General features: G+C 37.3%; 1 protein-coding gene across 4 annotated transcripts in view; it reads right to left on the bottom strand.

The window, feature by feature from the left end:
* Positions 1-22,671, bottom strand: part of LOC130156692 (uncharacterized oxidoreductase ZK1290.5-like) — a 51,419-nt gene that overhangs the window by 5,443 nt on the left and 23,305 nt on the right. For 3 of the 4 annotated variants that reach the window (XR_008824561.1, XM_056355348.1, XM_056355347.1), the window contains exons 3-7: positions 22,467-22,568; positions 10,082-10,173; positions 4,734-4,916; positions 4,160-4,219; positions 2,646-2,776 (exon numbers count right to left, since the gene is read on the bottom strand). Coding sequence is in view for 2 of the 4 variants with exons in the window: in XM_056355348.1 (XP_056211323.1) it covers positions 2,681-2,776; positions 4,160-4,219; positions 4,734-4,916; positions 10,082-10,173; positions 22,467-22,568 (533 nt within the window). In the remaining 2 variants the exon portion in view is untranslated. The remainder of the gene's footprint in view (positions 1-2,645; positions 2,777-4,159; positions 4,220-4,733; positions 4,917-10,081; positions 10,174-22,466; positions 22,569-22,671) is intronic. The other variant, XR_008824562.1, reaches the window with a different exon arrangement.

Here is a 22,671-nt window from a genome sequence, read left to right as displayed (position 1 = left end):
GTTCCAGTCTCCCGGGGCAATAATAGCTTCTTAGCAGAAAACAATAGCTATTGGTGATGACACAATGTGCGAAACTGCACATCGCACCTGGGAGAAAGATAGCATGGGTCAGCTGAGTCCTGGCACTTAAAAAGCTTATATTGCCTCAAATCACACCTGACTGCGTACATAGTTAAAATTTAACTCTTCCATAGTTCTAAAAGCCAATACCTGGTAGCAGAGGAATTGCTAGGAAAGATGAAAAAAAATCCAAAAAAGCAACCTGGAACCAACAACTACGTCTGAATGTAGTTAGGAAAGAAAGAAAGTATCAGATTAAAATTGTAATTTGCCACAACTGCTCAAGAAGAATGCTTTTTTAGCAACACTACTTCTATCTGATTATTCCTTCCATTACACATTGTACTGCTTAGATACCATACCTAGATGAGAGAAAACAGCAGCCTGACTTCCTAGCAAAAGCAGACACAGACCCCAAAACCATTGCAAAATCTCTTTGACAGAGGGAACAATGAAATACATCAATGAACTAGAAAGCCACCCTCACTGTAGCCTGAAGTCATCTATGTAGGGGATTAGCAAGAAAATCTGGTTCAGTTCTGTTGAGCTCAGAACAGAGAGGTGGTCAAGTGCAGGAAAACCAAAGCTGTTCTGACCAACACAGGACTTACAGCCACACAGCTAGTCCTAACGGATAACTGTTCTGGTAATACTGAAGCTAGAATCTGCCAGCATACATAACGATTTGGTTCACTTTGTATGCATCATTTGTGTTGGAAATAGTATGTTGATGTGAGAACTGTTTCTTTGGAGAGAACTAGAGATAAAAACTCTGCCTTCTCTTTTGTAGTTTGTGAGCATCTTCACTGCCAAAGTGCCACATTAAATGAATACTGGGCACATGATTCACTTCTTGTTTTACGAGTTCAGGTACACTGTGAAGCAAGGAGTCCCTCAATAGCACAGTAACCAGTTTTTTCGTATTGGTAAGGTATTGTTCTATAAAGTGACTTTTCAAAAGCAGGATTAGCTGATGACCTCTGGTAGAAAGGTTTTTTTCTGGGTAATCTTTCCAATTTTCATTTAGTCATTGCTATAATTTTTTTGCAAAAGCCAGAAAGAAAAAAGCCTAAACATTATCTTGATTTTATAAATGAGCTTAATTTTTGGAACTATTGAACCCCTCGTTGCAACAGTAAAGCCAGGTACATAGCTGTTCTTTGACACCTAAAGTGGCATTGCCAGATATTGAAGCACCCCAAACTGCAGGCTACGCTTGAAACTCTAGAAGTTAACGTTACTGTGTGTATCCTTCTTGGAACAGTACGCTGTACAGGTATTGGTGACCACAGCACTACATACAATATCTTGCATTTTAAAATAATAAATACTACATTAATAATTCCAGAAGGAAATCTAGACAAATTTTTGCGGAAGTATTTACTGGGAAAATCTAGCCAATTATTCTGAGGAGCTGTTACCAAACAGGTAGCTTTGTCTGTATTTTAGCCAAGCTGTATAGAAGCTCTACTTTGAGGACAAACAACGCAGGCTAGAATATGGGATTCCTGTAAGTCACTTCTTGATAAAAAACCGAGGAGCTTTGTTTCATGATATGACTAAAGCAGAACAGCACTGGGGAAACTGCCTCAGGAAGTCCACACACAATATAAATCATAGTCAGGTTTTCCATACCTTTCTAGACACAGGAACTCCTAAAATATCAAACCAACGTGACCAGAAGTTGAATACTCAGCAGATAAGACTCTGCAGACATATTTCTCAAAAACAGATCTGTAAACTGCATGTATCCATACCCATCTATCTACATACATATTTTATAAGAAAATCTGAGGAAGAGTATAGAATCTTAATAAGATTTCCTGGACAAATCCAAAACAAAACTGAAACTAATCCTCACTAAACGCTACACAAAAATCACCAGAATTTCCAGCAAGAGAAAAACATCAGTAACAAACAGATGCCTCTTTGTCTTTTAGGGTTTGCTGCTCAACTCTCAGCCATGCAGATAGTTCATTTGTACATGGAGTTCTCTGGAAAAATTTCTACTTTGTTCTATCTGCAGGCTAGTAAGTAATAGCCATAGAACTCTCTGGGTCAACACTATTATTATGCAGTGATAGGCATATGGTGGTGCTCAGATATTGGTTATTAAAGCAAGATTATGTTTTTGATGGAGATTTTCAGTATATTATACAGTATAAATACTTTAATAATAATGGTATCAATGTATTTTTCACCCATTTTTTTCTTCTTCGTACTTTGTATCCTTCTAACAAAGAACCTGAAAAATTATTTCGTATTTAACACCTGTGTTGTATGTACACTAGTAGGTAGCATTTTTTCCCCAAAATTTTGAAGTAGGGATATCTCCTCTTTGACTAAATGGCCTGATGCAGGGTCAACGGCATAAACAGGAGGCTTTGCATGGGCTTCAATGAACTATGGATCAGGATTTGAAATGCAAGCATAAGATCTCTGTACGAAAATGCTACCCTCAAAAATATCTTTTGTCTGTTACCTGTGTTAAGGATTTGAAATCAGCGATTAATACCAGGTGTTAATCTTACAATTATATTCATACTGTAACCTTCCCTGAATTGAAATTACATGGTGAGACTCACTGATCACTGACAAAGGAAAAAGCTCAAGCCTTCATTCACACAATAAGGCTTGGGTCCCAGGAAACATGTCGTCCATCATGCATTCCATTCAGAACATCAACATCATCTTCTGCTAGTGTAAAATCAAACACCTATGGAAATGCATATATAGTTAACATCACGAACAGAAGAGAATCGGGAGTGTTTCTGTTATGTAAACTGACCAAGATTCATTTAAATGTGACACAGAATTTTTCTGTATTCTTCCTTCTGTAAATTTTTCTTATATTTTGCCACAGACAAATATTCCATTAAGCTGACAGGCTCCACTGGGTCCGTTGCTCCTTTTGTGACTCATTTTTATTTGTACACTCTGTTAAGATGTTTTTGTAGCACTCCGGTCTCCGGCAAGGGTCCAAGACACGGTATTATCAAAGCTGGTTTGGACAGCACTCGATGTGGTCACTGCCAGAGGTATCTAAGTGCCCTGACTGCAAACCTTCTGGAAACCTGAGCTTAATGTGTAGGTTCTTAAAGCCACCAGCTTCTGTGGTGAGACCTGCTACACGAATGATTGTGACAGTTTTCTTAGCAGGTGTCTTATTCAGACATTACCATTTCAGAACTAAAGTTGGTTTAACTACGTCTGTTGCCTTTATCAGAGCTCCTCCATACTCAGTAAAAAGATCCTGTGGAGTCTGAACTGCTGCCAAATGAGCTCCTCCCATCCTGCACTATCCAGCAATCAGTGTCTGCTGGAATGACCCTTACAGGCAAACCTCAGTGCTCAAGCTTTTTAGAGCTAAACCAAGAACCAGTCACAAAACTAGAAATAAAGTGGTCGTGGTTTCCTTCTCCCCCAAAGAAAACACCTTCAGATTAGGGAAATGGAGAAAAAAAAAATAATTAAAAACATTTGGTATGAAAAGGAAATAAAACAAGGATTGGGAGGGGAAAGGGGGCAGAAAGCACACTGCCAATCCTCATTTGTTCCCCACTTCTCTTTGTCCGTTGCCTACATGCTGAGACCTTCTTTCTCTGCAAACCAAGTAGAAAGGAGAAGGTAGGGGAAAAGTCAGCTCTGGCAGGAGTACAATTTCCGTTGGTCTCTATCTCAGATATCCCCAAGAGAGTTTTATGGTTTTCATACAGTGTCATGCATAGCATACAGACTCTTTCCATTTGACCTATGTGCCTATCGCAAAAAAGACATAACTATAACCAGGTAAGAATGTTCTGCAATCAATCAATAAAATTATTATTAATAACAATCAACTATGAAAGGTCTTTCTATGTTTTTGTTGTTGTTGTTGTTGTTTTTTTTAAATACACAGTGATTAGCTCTCCAGTTGGTTTCTGGCATTTGTGAACCACAGTTTTGTAATTTATTGTAGTAATTTTATGGTACTATAATTTGCCAATTTTAACCGAGTTGCCCAGTGTAGAACTGGTATAGGAAAACAAGCAGGCAAACCGAAATATTAAAAGCAGTAATTCAGATGTTGGTCAGACTTGAGTGCATAACCAAATCTTACCTTGCAGTTTTCCTGTATCCTTTCTGCTTTTGTGGACTTTGGAATAGTGACAATCCCATTCTGAAAAACATAATGCTTCTCATAATTAAAATTTACATAGTTTCAAAGAGAATTATCTCTCTTCAAAACATTTCAAGACATTTATCCTGTCTTCCGAAATTTTAATTTCATTTTTCAGAGGACACTGACATTTCTATAAACCGTTTTTAATTGCAGTTATATACACTGCATTCAATTCCAACACAGATTATGTTGTTTATGTCAACTTACTATACTACTTCACTGCTTTCTGAGCGACAGAAATGGAATGATGCCCCATACTGCTTGTGACGTTTAGTTTGAAAACTCTCTTTTATTGGTGGTTCTTGTAATTCTCTACAACCAGATTTTGTGCATATTTAAAATACTGTCATGGTTTGTGTACTACATTCCAAATTTCCAGTACTGCGCAGTTAGTAAAACACTGAAAGCAAAAATACGTTCTGTGTAAGTTCTGGTTTGATGCAGAATACCCAAACTATTTCCATTTTTTTCCTGAAAGAGGAGACACACTTTTATTACCACTCTCCATTACCTGTATACTCCAGCGTATGCAAATCTGTGCTGGAGTTCTGCCATATTTCTTTGCCAGCTGAGTGATGCTAGGATGAACGAGTGCTTCACCTTTGGCTAAAGGACAGTAGCCTTCAAAAACAATATTTCTGCTCCTACAATAATCAACCAGCTCTTGAGGTCTTTGGAAAGGGTGATATTCAACCTGGAAGAAAAATAAACTTTTAGAAAAAATCTTGAGAGAACATTTAGTAGAAAACATCACTGATAAATATTTTATTTATGTTTTCTCTCATTTTAGAAATACAAGATGAGTGAAATCATGCCTCTGTGAGAGACACAGATGTAAGTTATCAAAGATACATGAAGGATATTAATCCACAAGCCATTCTGCCATTAACTGGCACAATAATTTACTACCTATTTTATGTTTCTCTGAGAAGTAAGGTACATGGAGCAGTTGTCTGCATTACCTGCAGTTGGACTTGCACGCTTGCTCTGCTCTACGTTTGAGAAATATACGCAAATGCATAGCAGAAGCAGATATCAGGTTATTTTTACTGGTGATTTGAGACTGCCTTCTCTTCCTCAAATCTACTTCCATTCCTGTCTCTTTACTATGAGTTGCACAGGCAAGGGGAGGGGGCTGGGCAGGGACTGGGTTTGCAAGAGACCAACCAGAACAATTTGCTCAGGATAAGGGCCTGACCTTGGAAGCAAAGCCTGTTGGCATGGACTGTACATGGAAAATCCTGTATTCTGTGTGTGGTGTCACCAACAGCTTATGCAGGGAAGCAATCAGACTGTGGAATGAAGTGTGAAGGAGACCCTTTGTAGGAAGGAAGATCACAAGTTGCCAAGACCCAGTTAAAAGAGGAAAAGTAACAAGCTACAGAGACATGGTTGCTGAAAGCAAAAAGGAAACAGAAGTTACTGGAAAATAAGGGTCTCAGAAGAGGCATGTATTCTAGCATGTAACAAAAGGCAGAAGAACCTCTGTAATATTCCTTCATGTTATTTAAATAAGTATTTCACGGCTTACACATTGTAAGAAGCATACCTTCCTCTGCATTCAGATGAAAATGGGTAGTGTTTTCTTTTATAAAATACATAATCATGTGATGTATTTTTGTGACTGGTCGTCACCATTGTTCCAGTGATCCAAGTCTTGCGCATTTTGAAGAAAAACACGCTTCTGAACAATTACCTCAACACATGGAATCTGGAAAATTTCTTCTGCCACAAAGAGGAAAAATGAACATTTCCTGTTTCTCATCTTTAGTACATGTTGTCTTTTCAGACAATAATAGTCGGGAACAATAGGCTGGCAGTCATTCAATATGTGCTAAGAAAAAAAAAAAAACCGGGCCCCTCGAAGGCTGGGCTGAGTCAGCCTAAAGCTGCTATGATCTAAATTACTAGGTGGACTTGGGAACAAGGTTCAAGCAGCAGACATCCATGTCTTCAACCTTTGATGTTTCTTGACCTTTGAGTAGCCTTTGTATTTCATGTTTATATGTGTAAGACCAGTGTTTAAGTCATACAGTTATTCACTTGTTTGCACCCGAGCTGACTGACTGGAAAACGTTCTCATTGTTTTTATGCAAAATTACGAGGAGGAAAAAAGAACAAACAAGGAGGGCATATTACTTGATTATTATGATAGTTAATAGTGTAAAGAACACCTACTGATGTTGCTTAAGTGTAATAAATTACATTAAAAATTATCTAATAAAGAATAATGCATTTAGGATCAAATGCCGAAAAATCTGCAGTACCCCTACGGCATCAGGTGACTTATTCAACATTTATGACAAATATAACTGCAAGCAGAATTTACCTGCTGGTCTAGTAAGATTTCTAGGCAGCACAGTTCCAGGTTACACCAAAAGTATTTAAACTGAGAACAGCATGCCAAAATGTCACCTGCCTGCTTCATAGGCAGAATACACAGCAACAACTACTTCCCACCTGGGAAGATTACACTTTGTACCCTTCACTGAATCAAGAGGCTTCCAAATTTTGTGAACTGAATTTTGACACATGCAGTTGTGTGCTGGTAGCAGCAAGTATTTTGCTTCTTAAATATACTGCTAAAATAATCAAATGCATAAAATAAAAGAAGCACTTCTGAATTTATTTTCCTTGTGAAAACTTCCTGGAAGGTTCTAGCAGCATCTGAATGCAAGGGACTAGCATCCTGAGCTAGAAGAGGCATAGGGTGAGCGGCCAGCATGTGCTTCCCCTCAAAATAATAATTCCCACTTCCTGGCTTGCCCCACCCTTGCTATTTTAGTCACAAAACTTTTCTCAGGCAAGGGCTGTCTGTCATACGGTGATAGAGGAAGATCTTGATCTTTTCTGGCACTCTACCCTGAGTGATTTGTGCGTAAAACCTGATATTTGTTTAATAAAACATTTCGCAGTTCACATTACAGAACTCTTCACAGCTACTACTTGGCTAGCCACGGGGGAACTCCAGGTAAACACCAGTTTTTACATCGATCATAGTGCAATGGGGAGAAGTTGAGCCTAATAACAATCCTGACACACAGACCTATAAAGTCATGCCTTGGATGATGATATACAAAAGCCTTAACTCTTTCCACCCTGCTGGGGGTTCTTTTCACCTGGTAAGATTTTCCTGCATCTGGACTTCAGTCAGTTTCTCAATGGAAATGCACAGTCTTACAGTTATTTATCTCTATAAAACTGAAATATAAGCTCAGAAATGTTTTCTTTATAGAGGAACTGTTCAGGTGAGTTCATGTACAAGGAGTTCATTTTCCAGTGCCGCAAAACACTAAAATAAATTTCTACTTGTACAGATTTACATAATGGCTCAATATTAATGACAATGTTAACAACATTACTAAGTCTCTCAGAGGTCATTACACATTGATTTGTGCTTCTATAAAAGTAGAAAAAAGTACTGATGAGCATTCCCATATGGAGTTCAGAGAAGAACACTTTATATTTGGTTTCAACATATCACTTCATTAAATGAAACACGTATAAAGTTCTTGTAAAATGTAATTTTTTTTCCTAATGCCAAAGTGCCTTCAAAGACACTTCAAAGACTTCCTTGAGCATAAACCCAAACTTACTACTGCAAAGTCAACTACAAACTCTAGAATATAAACCTATAACTTCTGTGTTGTAGGTTTCATTCTACATGATGCTAGAATAAAATATTTATCATCATATTACACAGTGTTTACCAGTACTTTCAATAGTAGATTGTGATTTTAAAAGGTGCTTACTACTGAATACCTTAACAATACTATATTCTTGAAAAGACAGGCCCTTCCTACTATATTAAAAGCCACAATGACACTGGTTTTTCCAGGAACCAAGAAAAGAGGCTGTACTTGCAATCTCATTTGTAAAACAGAAGCATTATTTACTATCTGGTTTGCAAAGACCATAGAAGTCTAATAAAGAACCTTCTTTCTCCTGTCCTCCTACTTCCTCTTCTTCACAGAAAAAATAACTTTCAAGTTTTAACATCATAAGCACTGCTGGAATTCTTAGGGAACCCTAAATCCTTTATGCAAATTTAACACAAAGAGGGAAGTGGTTTTCCTCCACTATTTTCTTAAATATTTAGACTTTATATACAATGATTATTTGCAAGTGTTTTCTGTTTAGAAATAAGTTCATTGAAAGCGTACACTACTTTATGCATGAATATAGCAAAGATCTTTTGTATTATAAATTCTGGATAGTGAAATAAGAATTCAGTATAGCACTTTCATTCCCAATTTAAATTTAGGAATTCATTAGTTATTTCATAATGCTTAAGTTATCTCACCATTAGACTCAGCAACTCTCCAACAATAAGCAAAAAACAGAATTACTACTCCTTTCAGTATTACCTGAACGATGGTTTACAAGTTTCCCGTAACTCTGAAACATGTAAATTAATGCTACAACAAAACTGTTCAGAGCAGAGCAGTTTGCAGTGGCATGGATATTTTATTGTTATTTTATTGTTTTTGATTTGGAACAATGCTGTGCATCATCTTAATGAAAGTACTACTTGAATATAGCAGGGGCACCCTCCCACCCCTCCATATCACTACTGTCCCAGCTTTTTGTCTCCTCTTTTTCAGCCACAGACAATGAGATGCTGTCAAACAGTACCAAGAAAAAAAAAAACTTTTCTCCATTAACATGACTGACACAGTAAGACCAGTAACATTTTGACATTGTAGGTAAGGGGAAATTTAAAAAAAATCAAAGATTTCATTTTTTTTCCTTGCAGTGATTCAGTAGAACATTGAAAGGCTATTCTCATTTAACAGACAGCAACAACTTATGCCAAACTCCAGCAAGACTTTGCAGATGTGTATTTCTGAAAAGGAGACATAACTGACCCTTGGAAAACTTACCAATTCTTAAACAGTCATCAACCTGCCCATCTTAAGATATATATATCAATAGCTTATTTTGGATAACTGAATTTAAATATTTTATATAGTTTTATGTTAATTTAACATTACTCCTAATTGTCCTTTAGTAACCTTTAGTCTAGTGGACAGCAAAAATAAAGAGATTTTAGATTCTGACAGTCACGTACTGAGCAACCTTTTTGTGGCTGTTCATGACATTAAACCATAACCAGCTGCCAGAAATCCTCACCACCTGTACAAAGGGGAAAATCATGTGCCTGCACTTTATATATTCCAGTTCCCAGTTCTGTGTTAGCATAAGCACACTTTCACTGACAGGAGCGGGTAGGAATGGGAGCATGAACTTCCAGCACAGCTGTGGGCAGAAAACTACAAGGGAATAGTTGTCAGTATCGTGGAAGTCTGCCATTATGTAGGTGGCCATTTTTCTGCCCCGGGCAGCAAAAAATTTTTGCCAGAATTTTGCACTGAATTTCATGTGATCTTGAAATATGAACGTGAATTAAGGGGGGAGGAAGGGAAAAGCACACTTGAAGAGATATGTAATCACCTGAGTGTTGCTCAGAGGAATTGTACATAGCATTTGAACACAGGCTCTCCAAAACCTTGTTTACTCTGGAGATGCTAAATGTTCAGTGCTCCTTGAATTTTATTTCTGAACTGTTTTATAGTCAAAACCTGGCACATGGACCATTTGTTTTTGCCTTAAAAGCAGCCACAAACAAGTAGCCTGGGAGAAGCTGGGGAAAAGAAAGGACTTTCCCCCACCCCCCACCTCAGATCATCTTTCTGAATGGTTTTCAATATGTATATTGAAATGAAAGAGAAGAAAATGTATGACTAAGGTTAGTCTGGGCGTAGTCTTTCAAGTATAGGGGTGGGGAGAAGATTATTAACCAAAAAACCCAAAGCAAAAACCCCAACCCAGACACTTTGAATATACTTAGTCACTCACCTGATTAACATGTGGAGTAATCACACAGTCTTCCTTTAGTTGTTCAAGATGACTGATAAGGAAGTTGCTTACACCAATTGATCTACACAAACCTAATGAGAAATAGAACAGGAAAAGTTTTTGGGAAAATTCTATTTGGGAAGAAGATTTGAAAAATATCCCTTTCAAGAGACAACATGATTTTACGCATCATTTCTGTCTAGTGAAATACTGCGAAGAAACAGAAAAACAGCACCAAAATCTAGGTTGACGGTATTATCTGAAAGCATGGTTCTGTCACAGTTACACTAGGAAATCATTTTATAATCTAAACACACTGGAAACTCCCCGGTGTATAAAAACTCCAGGCTAAATTCTGGGAAAGGCTAACGTAGTATAAGCAAAGAACAATTGGACTTCACCAGAATGAAAAGAAGGAAATGGTGTTCTAAGCAGCTTGCCAAAACTGAAGTGGAACATTTGCTGAAGACTAATAAGGTGAGAGCAATACAACACAAGGACACGCAGCCCAAATGAATTACGTAGCACTGCTTATATTTCTGTTAGATCACTACAAAATGTTACATAAAACTCAGCTAAAAACTTCAGTTAAGTGAGCAGTATTTAACTAGAACCAAGAAGCTTAAAAATGTAGCTAGATGTCTCAGCTCCTGTTGACATGCAAGTGACATTAAATGGCACATAGGTGATATGAAGGTTATTTTTTAGAATAAGTCTTAGGTGTGCATGTATGTGCATAAATTGTTTACAGTCCTGAAATCAGACGTCTTCCTTCATACTCCAGATACAATAAAGCACAACTCCCCACACCGGCCTGCCACCACACCTCAACCCTGACGCATCTTTGAACGTTTGGTCTTTATACTGTGCTAAATACCGTTAACAGGGAAACCAACTGTGATCAGGCTAGTAGGGGTCTCCTTAGCCTGCAGAGTCTGTGGACTACATCTTCAGTATGTGATCTTTGTCTTGATCTGCAGATAGAAAGTCTGTCTGAAGGTGTGTGAACCCACAAGTCCAATCACTGTTGTTAATCCAGTATTTGTGCTGGCCAGTTCTATATAATGTATATGCATGTGCTACATGCACACAAATATCTATAGCAAAAAAAAAAAGAAAGGAATTAAGCTCAAAGTTATTTTTTTCTGAAAAAATAACCAGATAAGTCGTTGGGTAATTTCAGCCATTTGATGTCAAAGGAACAATTTCTGCTCTGAAATTGCTGTCATTCCATATTTAGAACTGCCACTTTCTTGAGGTCAGTAGGTAACTATGTGGAGCTGTAATACAGACACATAAAAAGCACTTATCAATGCAACAGAGATGTGAATTTCACTTGAAGTGAAAGCTGATGAAAATGTTAGAGAAAAATGTGCTAACCAAGTACTTATCCCTAAAATGCAAATGTTTTATGTATAAAAAAATAAATAACTCAACGAGACTATAAATTGGTGTATAAAAATACAAGCTATAAGATTACAGAATATTTTGAATTTGTAGGTGAGATTTACGGGGGGGGGGGGGGGTGGGAAGTAAATTTTCGTAGTCTTCTATGATAGTCTGTAAGTTAAGTTACAATTTATTGCTAATTATTATAAACAGGTTGTTAAAGCCCTGAAAAAAAACCCACACCAGTTTTGCATTAGAAAAGCCACTAACCATATAAATACAACCAAATCTGACTGCTACGTTGCTTTCACATATTTCAGCAGCATAAGCAGATAAGCTGCACAGCAGCAAAACCTGCACACATACTATCTATCACTTTTTAACGTGGTTTCTTTCATAGAACACAAAAAGAAAGAAAAATACATTAGCAACTAAAATGCTAGACAGCTTTCCCTTACAGAAATTATCACTGTTCAAGATGTAGAACATAATCAGGTTGTAACCTGCACTATAGCAATTTGCATAATTTGTATGTAATCTGCCAGAAGGAGCGAAACCTGAGCTTTTGACTTCTACTGACAAACAACCCTAGAGTGTCAACACTAATAAATCATTATGCCAAAGAAGTCAGAAAAACACTTGCAGTTTTAACACAATGGTGAACAAAAATATTATAGTCTATTGTTGAAAGCCAAGGAGTTACAAAAAACATGCTGCTATTGCCCTTGAAGAATAAAGCTTTTATTTAAACCTGAAATAAAAGAAAATTCACAGATGTGAAATACAAAAGGGCTTATTAAACTTGTCTATCTACACAGAAAACTTCCATTTTTTCCCCCCTACAATATAATCTAAGATGGTTTGCTTCTAGCATACTTCTCATAGGAGACTTTTAAGTCTGTTTCATAGTCTCACTGCATTCACTGATAACAAGATTGTTGTTAGATTTCTCATCCAGAAATTTCAGGTCAGTTATGTTTTGTCTTAAGTGTCATCTGAGTCACTCCTCCTAAAATCAGTATTATGGCATTTCTGTGTTTAGGGTGATGTCACACAAAGGCCAAGAAAGTAAACATTTCCCCAGACACAGGAGAAACAAAAATTAGAATTTAAATGTTTTTGTGGAACCAGCATTTTCTTAATTTTTATTTTTTTTTAAAGGGAATACAAATAAAACATTTCATTTTCATTAAATCCACATATTTAGTTTTGGTAAGTTAGAACCTTTCATTTCAACTCCATTGCTTTGTTTTTAGTTACAGTCTAACACGTGAAAGTTAAAAGTCTTTTGACTTTTGTATTATATTACAATATAAAACACAATAAATATGAAAACAATTGCACAGCCTGACTGTATTAAAAATCTTATTTCAATGCACGGTGGAAACATGAATTTAAATCACTGGAATTTCCTGAAAAATAGAGAGTTTACATTTCAACAGTCAATCAATGGATTCTACTCTAGAGAATTGCTTCCATTTGCTTGATGGAAGATTAACACAGTTGCTCTGCACTGTCCAAGTCTGGGAAAGACTGTCTTAAAGCAGGAGATTAGGCAGAATTATTTCCACATTTACATCTGCTGGATCAATTCCTAAGAGTAAGAAAATGATGGACAAGAAAACAAAAGTCTGGTCAGCTCCTGGGCCTTATTTGACAGACCCACACTTGTGACTACGTACATCAAACAAGATCCATGAAATGATCACATCAGCAGGAGAAACAAAAACCTACACATTGAGAAACATGTGTAGAAGGGTCCCAACTCATTGCCTTGAAACAACTTGAGGGAAAGACACAACAGACACAGGGGGGACGTTTCTTTATATTTCCTCTCACAGAGCTCCAACCCAGGTAGATGCCCCAGAGTTTGTGCCACAGGTCTCAAAACCACCAGAATGCTTTTGAAAAGGCTGGGGTGGAGGGGGAGAAGCATTTATTTTCAATTTAAGGCTTGTTTAGTGTGTGTAAAAATCCCGTTTCAGATGATTCAGGCACAATTCATGTCTTCGCTGTTGTGATAACAGGTGGTTTTAAAGTCCATACTTCATTTTAACTTGACCAGTTTAACTACTGCTGAAGATTAGGTCTTCAGAAATAGAAGTCTGCAATGTGCTAGCTGCAATCCCTCTAGAAAGTACACTTTACAATATACATTTATACCGACTTATTTACAAAGCCACAAAGCTTTGACTCCGGGAGAGAAAGCATCCTCCTTATCTGCTTGAGGAAATGAGTGGTTTGGCCCCTGTGAAGAAGATTTAAGTGCCAGGTGCAATAAATCAAGAGTTTGCAACTCCCCATTAGGTCCCCAAGCTTACTGAGGCTTTGTCCTACTCCTTGCAACTCTGACTTCACAAGCTTGAAGGAAAACTGGGCCATGATGCTTCTTTTATGCATGCTAAAAACTGACCGACCACAACTATGGAACAGAAATTTTCATCCAGCTTTGAAAAATTATCATGAAACTCTGCAAGACACATTAGAAAACGTATTGGCAAAATAATGGCTGATTACAGCAGGGAAAAATGACTATCTTTTCTATTCCACACAAAATGTCTTGGCCTCCACCACACTAGTAATTTCACCACACTGTATTACTCCCAGCTGTTGAGAAGCAATACATCACGATAATGGACTGGTTTGCAATGTAGTTGCGTATTAAGCTTAAAGCGTTTTTTAAGGCAACCTAGAGAATGAGTACTTATTTTTTCCTTTACTTAGTATAATACCAAATTATACAAAGTTTAATGGGCGCTGTTAGTCTTGCAACAAAAAAGCATAAATATGCTGCCTTGGCACCACAACATTGTTTTAGTACAATAGTGAGCCTTATCTTTCTCTAGCACTACTACGGACTGTTATCAAACTTCTAAATACCCTCTGAAATTAAATGCACAAAGTTCAGATCAAAAAGGTTTTTTAAATGACAAAACTGGATACTGGGTTTGTGAAGCCCATTTTCCTTCCCCTCCCTACTACTCTACATGAGTAAGAGCAAGGGAGAATTCCCACGTCCAGTGAACAGTGCCCATTCTGTTATATCTTCTATTCAGGCCACAGAATAAAAACACAAATGCATCCACTTTTCCCAGGAGGTCAACTGCAGTAACTGTATCTTTTTTAAAGCTGGTTACACAGGTTGGAAAGGTCCACATTCACTCTGATACGCTCGCTAATGGTATTACTCATAGAAACTATACAGGATTTGCTTTCAGCACTGCTTGCTAAATCAGAGCTGTAGGCTGAGTGTGCCCCCCATACAGACTGTAAGCCAAAGCCTTGATAAATAAAGCAGATGACTCTTTAGACAGAACCAATAAGGAATTAAGTTCTAAATCTATGAAACACCACTCGTTCCTACTTCACAGGCAAGAAAAAACACACCACCACCACCCCACAGACACCAAAAGGCTAAGTATCCTAAGACACACAGGAGACCGTGGCAGAATTGAGAACACAAAAATCATGCTTCCTCCCCCAAAGGATTTCTTTTTATCCTATCCGTTGCCACATTACATGTATTTATCTGCCTTAAAACAACCTTCCTGTTACTACAATTCTATGATCACTTCTCTACACATCACCTGTGAACCACGATGAACTGTGAGGACAAGAGGAGAGGAGGCATGAGTAGAAGTCAAGTTGTCAACTTCAGCGACTGAAAACTCATTATAAACATCCAATTTACACAACTGTAAAATGGTCAAACTGTTAAACAGCCTAATGCAGCAATACTAGTTTAATGTATTCTGTCTCTTTGACCCTGTAACTATGAAGGCAGTTTCCTGAACTTTTTGGACTTCCGTATCAGAAAGCATAATGATTCCCAACTAGTAGGAATTACAGCAACCTGACTGATGTCAGTAAAGCAATGCTGATATACAATAGCTAAAAATCTAGGGCTTAAATTCAACATATGCAAACCAAACAAATGATGCCTTTTGCCCAAGTCATGTACATTATGTATTGAGACAAAAAGTTTTTTCCAACATGGGCTTTCCTTTTAAATGTATTTCAGCATTGCCTTCTTCCGAAGAGTTCTTATGTTCACACTGGAACATCTAGGCACTTCCGTGTGGGTACACAAATGCATAGATTTGCTTGAAGCAAGCTAAGCAAAACCAGCTTATTTTTACACTTATTATTACCCATGAAGTCCTTAAAATTAAGAAGGAAAAAAAGAAAAAAAGAACAAAACATAACAGGTTAGGACAGACATTCAAGCAAGTTTAGATTTGTTCTCTCTTTTATACCTGCACCACAATGACTTATTCTATGGCAATTTCTTATTCTTAAATAAGATACTGCACATTATGAAGACTTCTGTATGATCTTTAACATAAATGTGTAGCAATTTTTTTTTTTTTGCATACGTCTAATTGCTGTCTTATCTGATCAACAGGGTGTGGTGCAACCAACATCCTCACCAACTGCAGCCACCTTCAACCCATGAAAACACATCTCTGAACTATGTTTCTGATAATAACAAGCCCAGGAGACATTTTCGTCTGTACAGAGAGAACAGTATAGACAATGTGAAAAAGATGTGTTGATAGGAAAGTTAATTAATTGCTTTTACTTACTAAAACTTTAGTGCAACTTACAAACACGTTCACGGAAGACTTCTACCAACATAAACACTTGAGACAAATATTTTGTGGAGCTGTAACACAAATTTTTGAATTGTCAGCTGTTCATCATTTGACAATATAAGCATGATTTAAAGTAATTTTTCAGTAGAATATAAGCAAAATACGTCATCTAGGAAAGGATGTACTAGAAATTTGTGCCACCTACACAAAAACTGTATTTGGTTTACTGAACTCTCACTCATACTTTTAAGAGCTGATAGAAAATGGAGGAAGTAAAAATGATGACTGAACTGGTCTATGCCCAAAGCTGAAACGGACAAGAATATTGTTAAGGTTGATCAGATTTCTCCTCTTACTTGGAATTAGGCAAAACGTAACTTTTTTCCAATAACATAGTGACATGGCTTCAATTACTGAGCTAAACAATTTCTGTTACTTTATGGGACTCTCCTCGAATCATACATGTAGATTATTAAACTAACATTAATGGAATAATTGTATTTCTTTTGAAGAGCATTTCTCTATGTTTAACAAAATCATATGTTAACACATCAAGGAATTTCTGATGCAAATATGAGTACTTCATGTAAGCCTAAGCTGCACTGCTTACACTAAAAAGATAAGCAAAAAATTTTGTTCTTAGTAAAATGGCACCAAGTCCCAGTAGGATCTGAACCCAGAACAACCACTGCATTGCTACACTTGCCAACTTCAGGCAAATGCTGGCTGGAAGCCCTCATTCTTCCCAGCATTTTTAGATAGAGGAACAAGTAATCATGTGCATGTGTGTATGAGAAGCTTGCCGAGATGATGGGTTAGCCACAATGCCAAAATCAAAAGTCATTAAAGACACTGCATATGGAAAGGGTCATTTTGCTAGGAACAGACCGATTACCAGTGAGCATATATAATGACTATTCATGATGTCAAAGCAGCTTGCCACACCGCTTTCATCTGTCAGCAGACAAATGCCTATACAACCATGCTGCAGCTGTCAAGGGAATATTTGACTCAACGTATGTATCTTGGAATGGGTTCTGTAGGCAGTCTGGCCTCTGTCCTGAGGTATTGGAGAGGATAATTCCACAAAATGACAACATATGAGACCACAAAAATTCAAACCATAGCCTTGATATTACAAGAATCCTAGTTGATCTCAGCCGTTCCAACAGAAAGAACCAGTTATTATACACGAATATCTTACCGACCAGCATTAAGCATTTTTTTTTTCTCTCTTTTCCCTCAGCACTGTTTACTCCATAACTCTTTAAAGGAAAATGTGTATGCAGGCTGTTGAACAAAGACACACATCTAGATTTTTCTGCCCCTCAGCACTGCAGTACAGATAGACACTTCTTTACTCTGACTGTGACCTTAAGACAGATGCGCATACAACAAAGGAGTTACCTGGCTCCTGTGAAACAGCTTCAATGGAACTACAGCAGATTAAGTCACCGAAGATAACAAAAAACCCCAAACAAAAACAAAACACCCCCCACCCCCACCCCCATATTCTCAGGCTTAACAGCATTTAGATAAACTAATTCTTGGAACTGTAGGATTGTCCTCAGCTAGTAGAAATTGGTTTAGCAATAAGATCTTTCGGGCTATGAGTAGAGAGCCATCAGCTTGGTCTATGAGAACTCACACAGCATTTTTAGATGGGAGTTTTTAGAGCAGGTAGTGCCTTTATCCTATACTGTCAGGTACATACTAGAATTCTAAAAACAATAAAGAAAATAACTATCCTCCCCTATTAATTTGTTCCTAATTTTCAACATAAAGAAGCTGCAACAACTGACCAGTGGGAATTGCTGCAGGTCCTCAGGAGCATCTCAATTAGAAAAATCTCACGATCACTTGGGCCGACCACCAAGATGGAGTGCAGATTTCTGATCCCTGAGCTACCATAACAGATGGCACAATTCCCTCTGGAAGCAAGGCTGGGCCTAAACACATGCAAATCCCAGGATCTGAAGACTTATGAAAGACAACAGCCTGTAACACAAGTAAGAATCTCTGCACTGAATCCCCTTTTAACCAGAATGTGAATGTCTCATGAATCAAGCAGTGTTATAATTCACTAATACTATAACTAAGTATAATAATGTACTTTCTGTATGCTTTGGGGAAATGTACATACAATTTAGAAGTTTTGGTTCACGTTATAGAATAGTACAATTGCTATAGGTTTGTGCATCGCTGTAAATATGTACCTACCTTTGTTGACCAGGACTGTGTGACTTTCTCCCTGGAAAGATATTAAGGGAATCTAACAAATATAATGACTGGGCTCTTGCTATAAGGGAGGAATACTAAAGAAAGCAAACTAGAAGTATAACTTTGTCTTGTTTGTAGGAAAGAGAGGATAGAGGGTAAAAATCTACAAATTTCAGGTTAAAGAGAGAAAGAAGCTGGTAGGACTTTTAATGGACTAGAAGAAACACACTGAGGATTTAGCTGGGGCAGGGGTAGGGGGGAGATGAGAATGTTTAGCCAAACACTCTGTAGCTCAAAGCTAAACCAGAAAGGCACAGACTATGTTTCAGACACAACTCAGAGGGATTAAAACACCTGAAGTTGGTAAAGCTTTTAGGGTGTGTTATTTTAACATAGATTAAAAATGTATTACATAATTCTGTTACAGTAAAGGACAACAGTGGCTTCAGAATCTCTGTGAGTGTTTTTGGGCACACTCTTGTATCTGTCATAGTCTCCCTCATGAAACACCAAGAAAAACGCCCAGGATTCTGAGAAATTGCTTTTAACCAGAAGTGAGATCTTGAGACAGTTGCTTAGTTGCTTCAGGCAGTAGGACAGAGGATTCAAGCACAAGGGTGAGAGTGCTAAAATACGAAACCTTCTTTGAAGAGTGTTCCTGAGACCCCACTCTTGGGACAGTAACCAGATTCTGTTTAGCTTCTAACTATATGAAGCGCATTGGATGCAAAGAGTGCAGCCCAAAATTTCAGTATGGTAAGTAATCAAGTGGAGAGGGTAACCAGATCTCTAACAAATACTGTTCAGATTCTCACTTTAAATTGTTCATGTTTCCAGTTCAAATCATACGAGGACAGAAGATTCTTTTGAAAAACGCTAACCTCAAATTCCTTTTGAAGAAATACAAAAACAGTATAGTGGTAAGCCACAGTGGGGATTTTTCAGTGATAGCAAAGGATCTCTCTCATCTCTCTAATCTATTATTTTCTATTTGTAAGAGTATTCTAATGTTACAGCTCAACTCCAAACCTTCATTAAGAGCATATATAGGAAGCACTACTAAGCAGTCAAGGATTAAGAAACAGCAAATTTAAGAATGCCCACACATCTCAATGAATGCACGTCTACCAGTTTACACAGCAATTTCATTGGCACATGCTGCATTCAAATAATAAACCTGTTATTTCTTCTACAGCCAGAGGTACTTTGAAATTTACTAGAATTGGACTCTATCTGAGGAGTTTTGTTTATTGTTTTATGCAGTAATTTTGACAATTAATTCAGAATTTTTTTTAACCTGTCACACAAGAGTTTTCATTATCTGGGGGCAGAGTCTTACAAATTAGCACATCCTGACAGGGGCACAGACCCAGAACCTCTGGTCTTTCCTCAGTTAGCTGGGTGAAAAGATACTTCAGGCCAGAAGCCCTGCAAGTTGTGCTACTGCAGCCCTGTGTCTCAGCTGCTATGTGCTGGCTCTCACATGAACCTGGTTGAATCTATCTTTGTAGACATGACCTAAAAAATTTAACTCAGAGTTATGAAGGTAGATGCAGTTGGGATTTTTCTTTTATCAACTTCTGACCATTGTGACGAATGTAAAAAGTCACACAAGCTCAAAAAAATTTTGCATTAAATACTTCTACGGTCTTGGGTACTAACAGTTTATTTACCCTTGTCCTAGGGCAGTTGACAGTAACAATTAAAAGTCTATTAATAATTCACATTATTTTAAAATGTTGCTTACCCCAAGTAAGTGGAATTTTGCAGAATAAACACTAACTTGATTTAAAATGAAGTTGAACGAATGAGATTTTCAAATATCTGCATCAAATGATCTGCGAATACAGATAAGTGATTAAAGAAAATCTCAACTTCAGCCAGACCAACGACTTATGAAACAGTTAAAAGATGTCAATATTGACCCAAGTCTCTTGCAGATAAATACACATTATCTGACCTGTAATACAAACCAGTATTTTTTTTCTACAGAGATCAGTGTTTATTGTCACTGCACTCTCAGACACTGGTCAACGTGGACACAGCTAGTTGCTAAACCCACTAGCAAGTTGAATAATTATCAGTATTTCCTTCACGAATTGCCTGCAGAAGCACATTATTCATATAAACGGCTAATCCTTACATGTGAAGCTTTTAGTTTCTAATTATTTTTCTCCCCAGAATAAACATCTCCTGGGGTGGGGGAGTAAAAGGATTCAAACAGGAACCAATGACTACTGGAATCAACATCAAGTTCAGAGAAGATAAAGAACTTGCCTGTTCAGTACAGAGTTTACTATTTTCCCCCCAATAAATTAAGATTGTTTTTTCCCCCTCAGTAAGTATTTTGACACAAGCCTATATTCAATTCATACCACGGCTTACATGCTGCTCACATAGCACATAGCAAGTCAGATACACAGCAAGTGTTTAATCTTCAGTGGAAAGTATAGTGGTTAACCACACAAACAAGTTATTTAACATTTTCCTCAAGAATCATTGCATTTCCATCTCCAGAGTGTTTAATATCTGCGTGTCATTTCAGTAACAAATAGTTATGGTCAGGACATCCAAAGTCTGTGTCCCCTAAAGCAAAGATATGGAGGTTAATGTTCTAAAGGCACTCAATTCAATGAGACAAATTTTCCTTCCCCTGTAGATGACCTAACTGAGGTAATTTAGACAACCAGAGCTGGAAAACTTATGCTTAGCTAAATGAATCATGAGCCTACAGAAGGCTTAAATTCAGAAAAAGTCTGAGGGTAGCAACATGCAAATTGATAACTGTTGAAGAAATGCAACTTCAGGAAAAATAAATATGAGTAATCTGTAAAGCTGTATCACACATAGGAACAAAAAACCAGAAGTAATTTTTCCTCTGCCTGTGAGGCTAGCGATAGTATTTCCAGCGTTATACTGGAAGACCACCCAATAGCTCACAGTCTCTCCAATTAAGAAGATAGAAAGAAAGAGAGAAACATGAAATTAATTAACTTAAATACTCATCAGGAAAAGATTTCTCAATGGAAAGATGAAGTACCTTGTCAAATAATCCATCTTTCAATTTAAAAGTCAGTGATGCTTTGAAATACTAGATCAGCGTAGTGTTTCTTTAAAAACTGAATGTTGTAATCCCTTACATGGCAGAAAACACTTTTTGCAACTTCCCTTACGCTTAATATAAAAAGCAACAACAAATGATGTTATCAAAGATAATTTACTTCTGTGTTTCCAGAGGCAGACCAAAAGTAACTGAAGAGTTGAAGTGTAAGAGAACAGGTTTATTTATTGCTCTGATAAAACTGGTAATGGCATACAGCCTGTAACTGCCTTTGTACAACCCTCCTGCTACAATCACTATTTCAATAACTGGGCTAGCAAACAGGCTACTTAATCCAAGAAGTCTTCTCTCTGTCTGTGAAACTTCTCTGAAGCTGTAAACAGGGTGGTCCGCATTGCCTAAGAACTGCATGACAGGATCTTCTCTTACGACATTATTTCTAATAATACTGCATACTTCAGGAGCAAAATCCACCTCTTCAATCTACATGACAAACTGGGATTGGGACAGAGTATTCTTCCTATGGCTATGAACATAAACTGAAGTTTGCAGTGCACCAAAAATCAAATTGACAGTTATCAGAGCTTGAGAGAATACCTCCTTTCTTTGATTTTTTTTTTTCCCCACAAAACTTAGTACCAGAGAATCTGTAGGAGTACCTTTTCCTCATCTAACCATTTTGTTTTGTTGACCTTTTCTAAAACACAAATGGATCTATGAAGTACCACAATATATGATAAATTGGCAAATGGCATCATACAATTAAAAAAAAAATCTAAAAGGAAGTAAACCAGCATCATTTGTACTTAAAACAGAGGCTACTACAAAGATGTTTTGTAGTGGCATATAGATTTCACTGTAATCTGTAGATCGCCTCAAGAAGGTATCATTAAACTCACGGGCAGAATTTGGTAATGCAACAAGCAACACAAAGCTCTCTTATTTAACTTACCAAAATGCTCATGCTGCAGTTTCCAAAGAGATTCACATAACTCACAAACACAAATCCCATTGGAATATGAGCAACCAATTCAAATTGAGTTTTTGAACATCTCTCATTCTGAATTGCCCAAATCCCAAAATGCACTGTAACTTCTTCTAAGATAGATTTTTATATCACCTTTCTCATAGAGCTCCTCCATTGCTCCCCAGGTTTCAGCTCGGACCTCTCGATTGCTTTTACCTGGAACATGTGTATCAGGCCAGTGTATTAAATAAAGATCTAAAAAAGAAACAGAACCAGACTACTCATTAAAGTGTCCAAAAAATATATGTATCAAACATATGAAGAAGCATTTTCCTTCCATAATGGCCCTAACATATTA

This window comes from Falco biarmicus, chromosome 11 (assembly GCF_023638135.1).
Source record: "Falco biarmicus isolate bFalBia1 chromosome 11, bFalBia1.pri, whole genome shotgun sequence".
Taxonomy (NCBI): domain Eukaryota; kingdom Metazoa; phylum Chordata; class Aves; order Falconiformes; family Falconidae; genus Falco; species Falco biarmicus.
The sequence above is the reverse complement of the archived record's forward strand: the minus strand, read 5'-3'. Positions and strand labels throughout refer to the sequence as shown.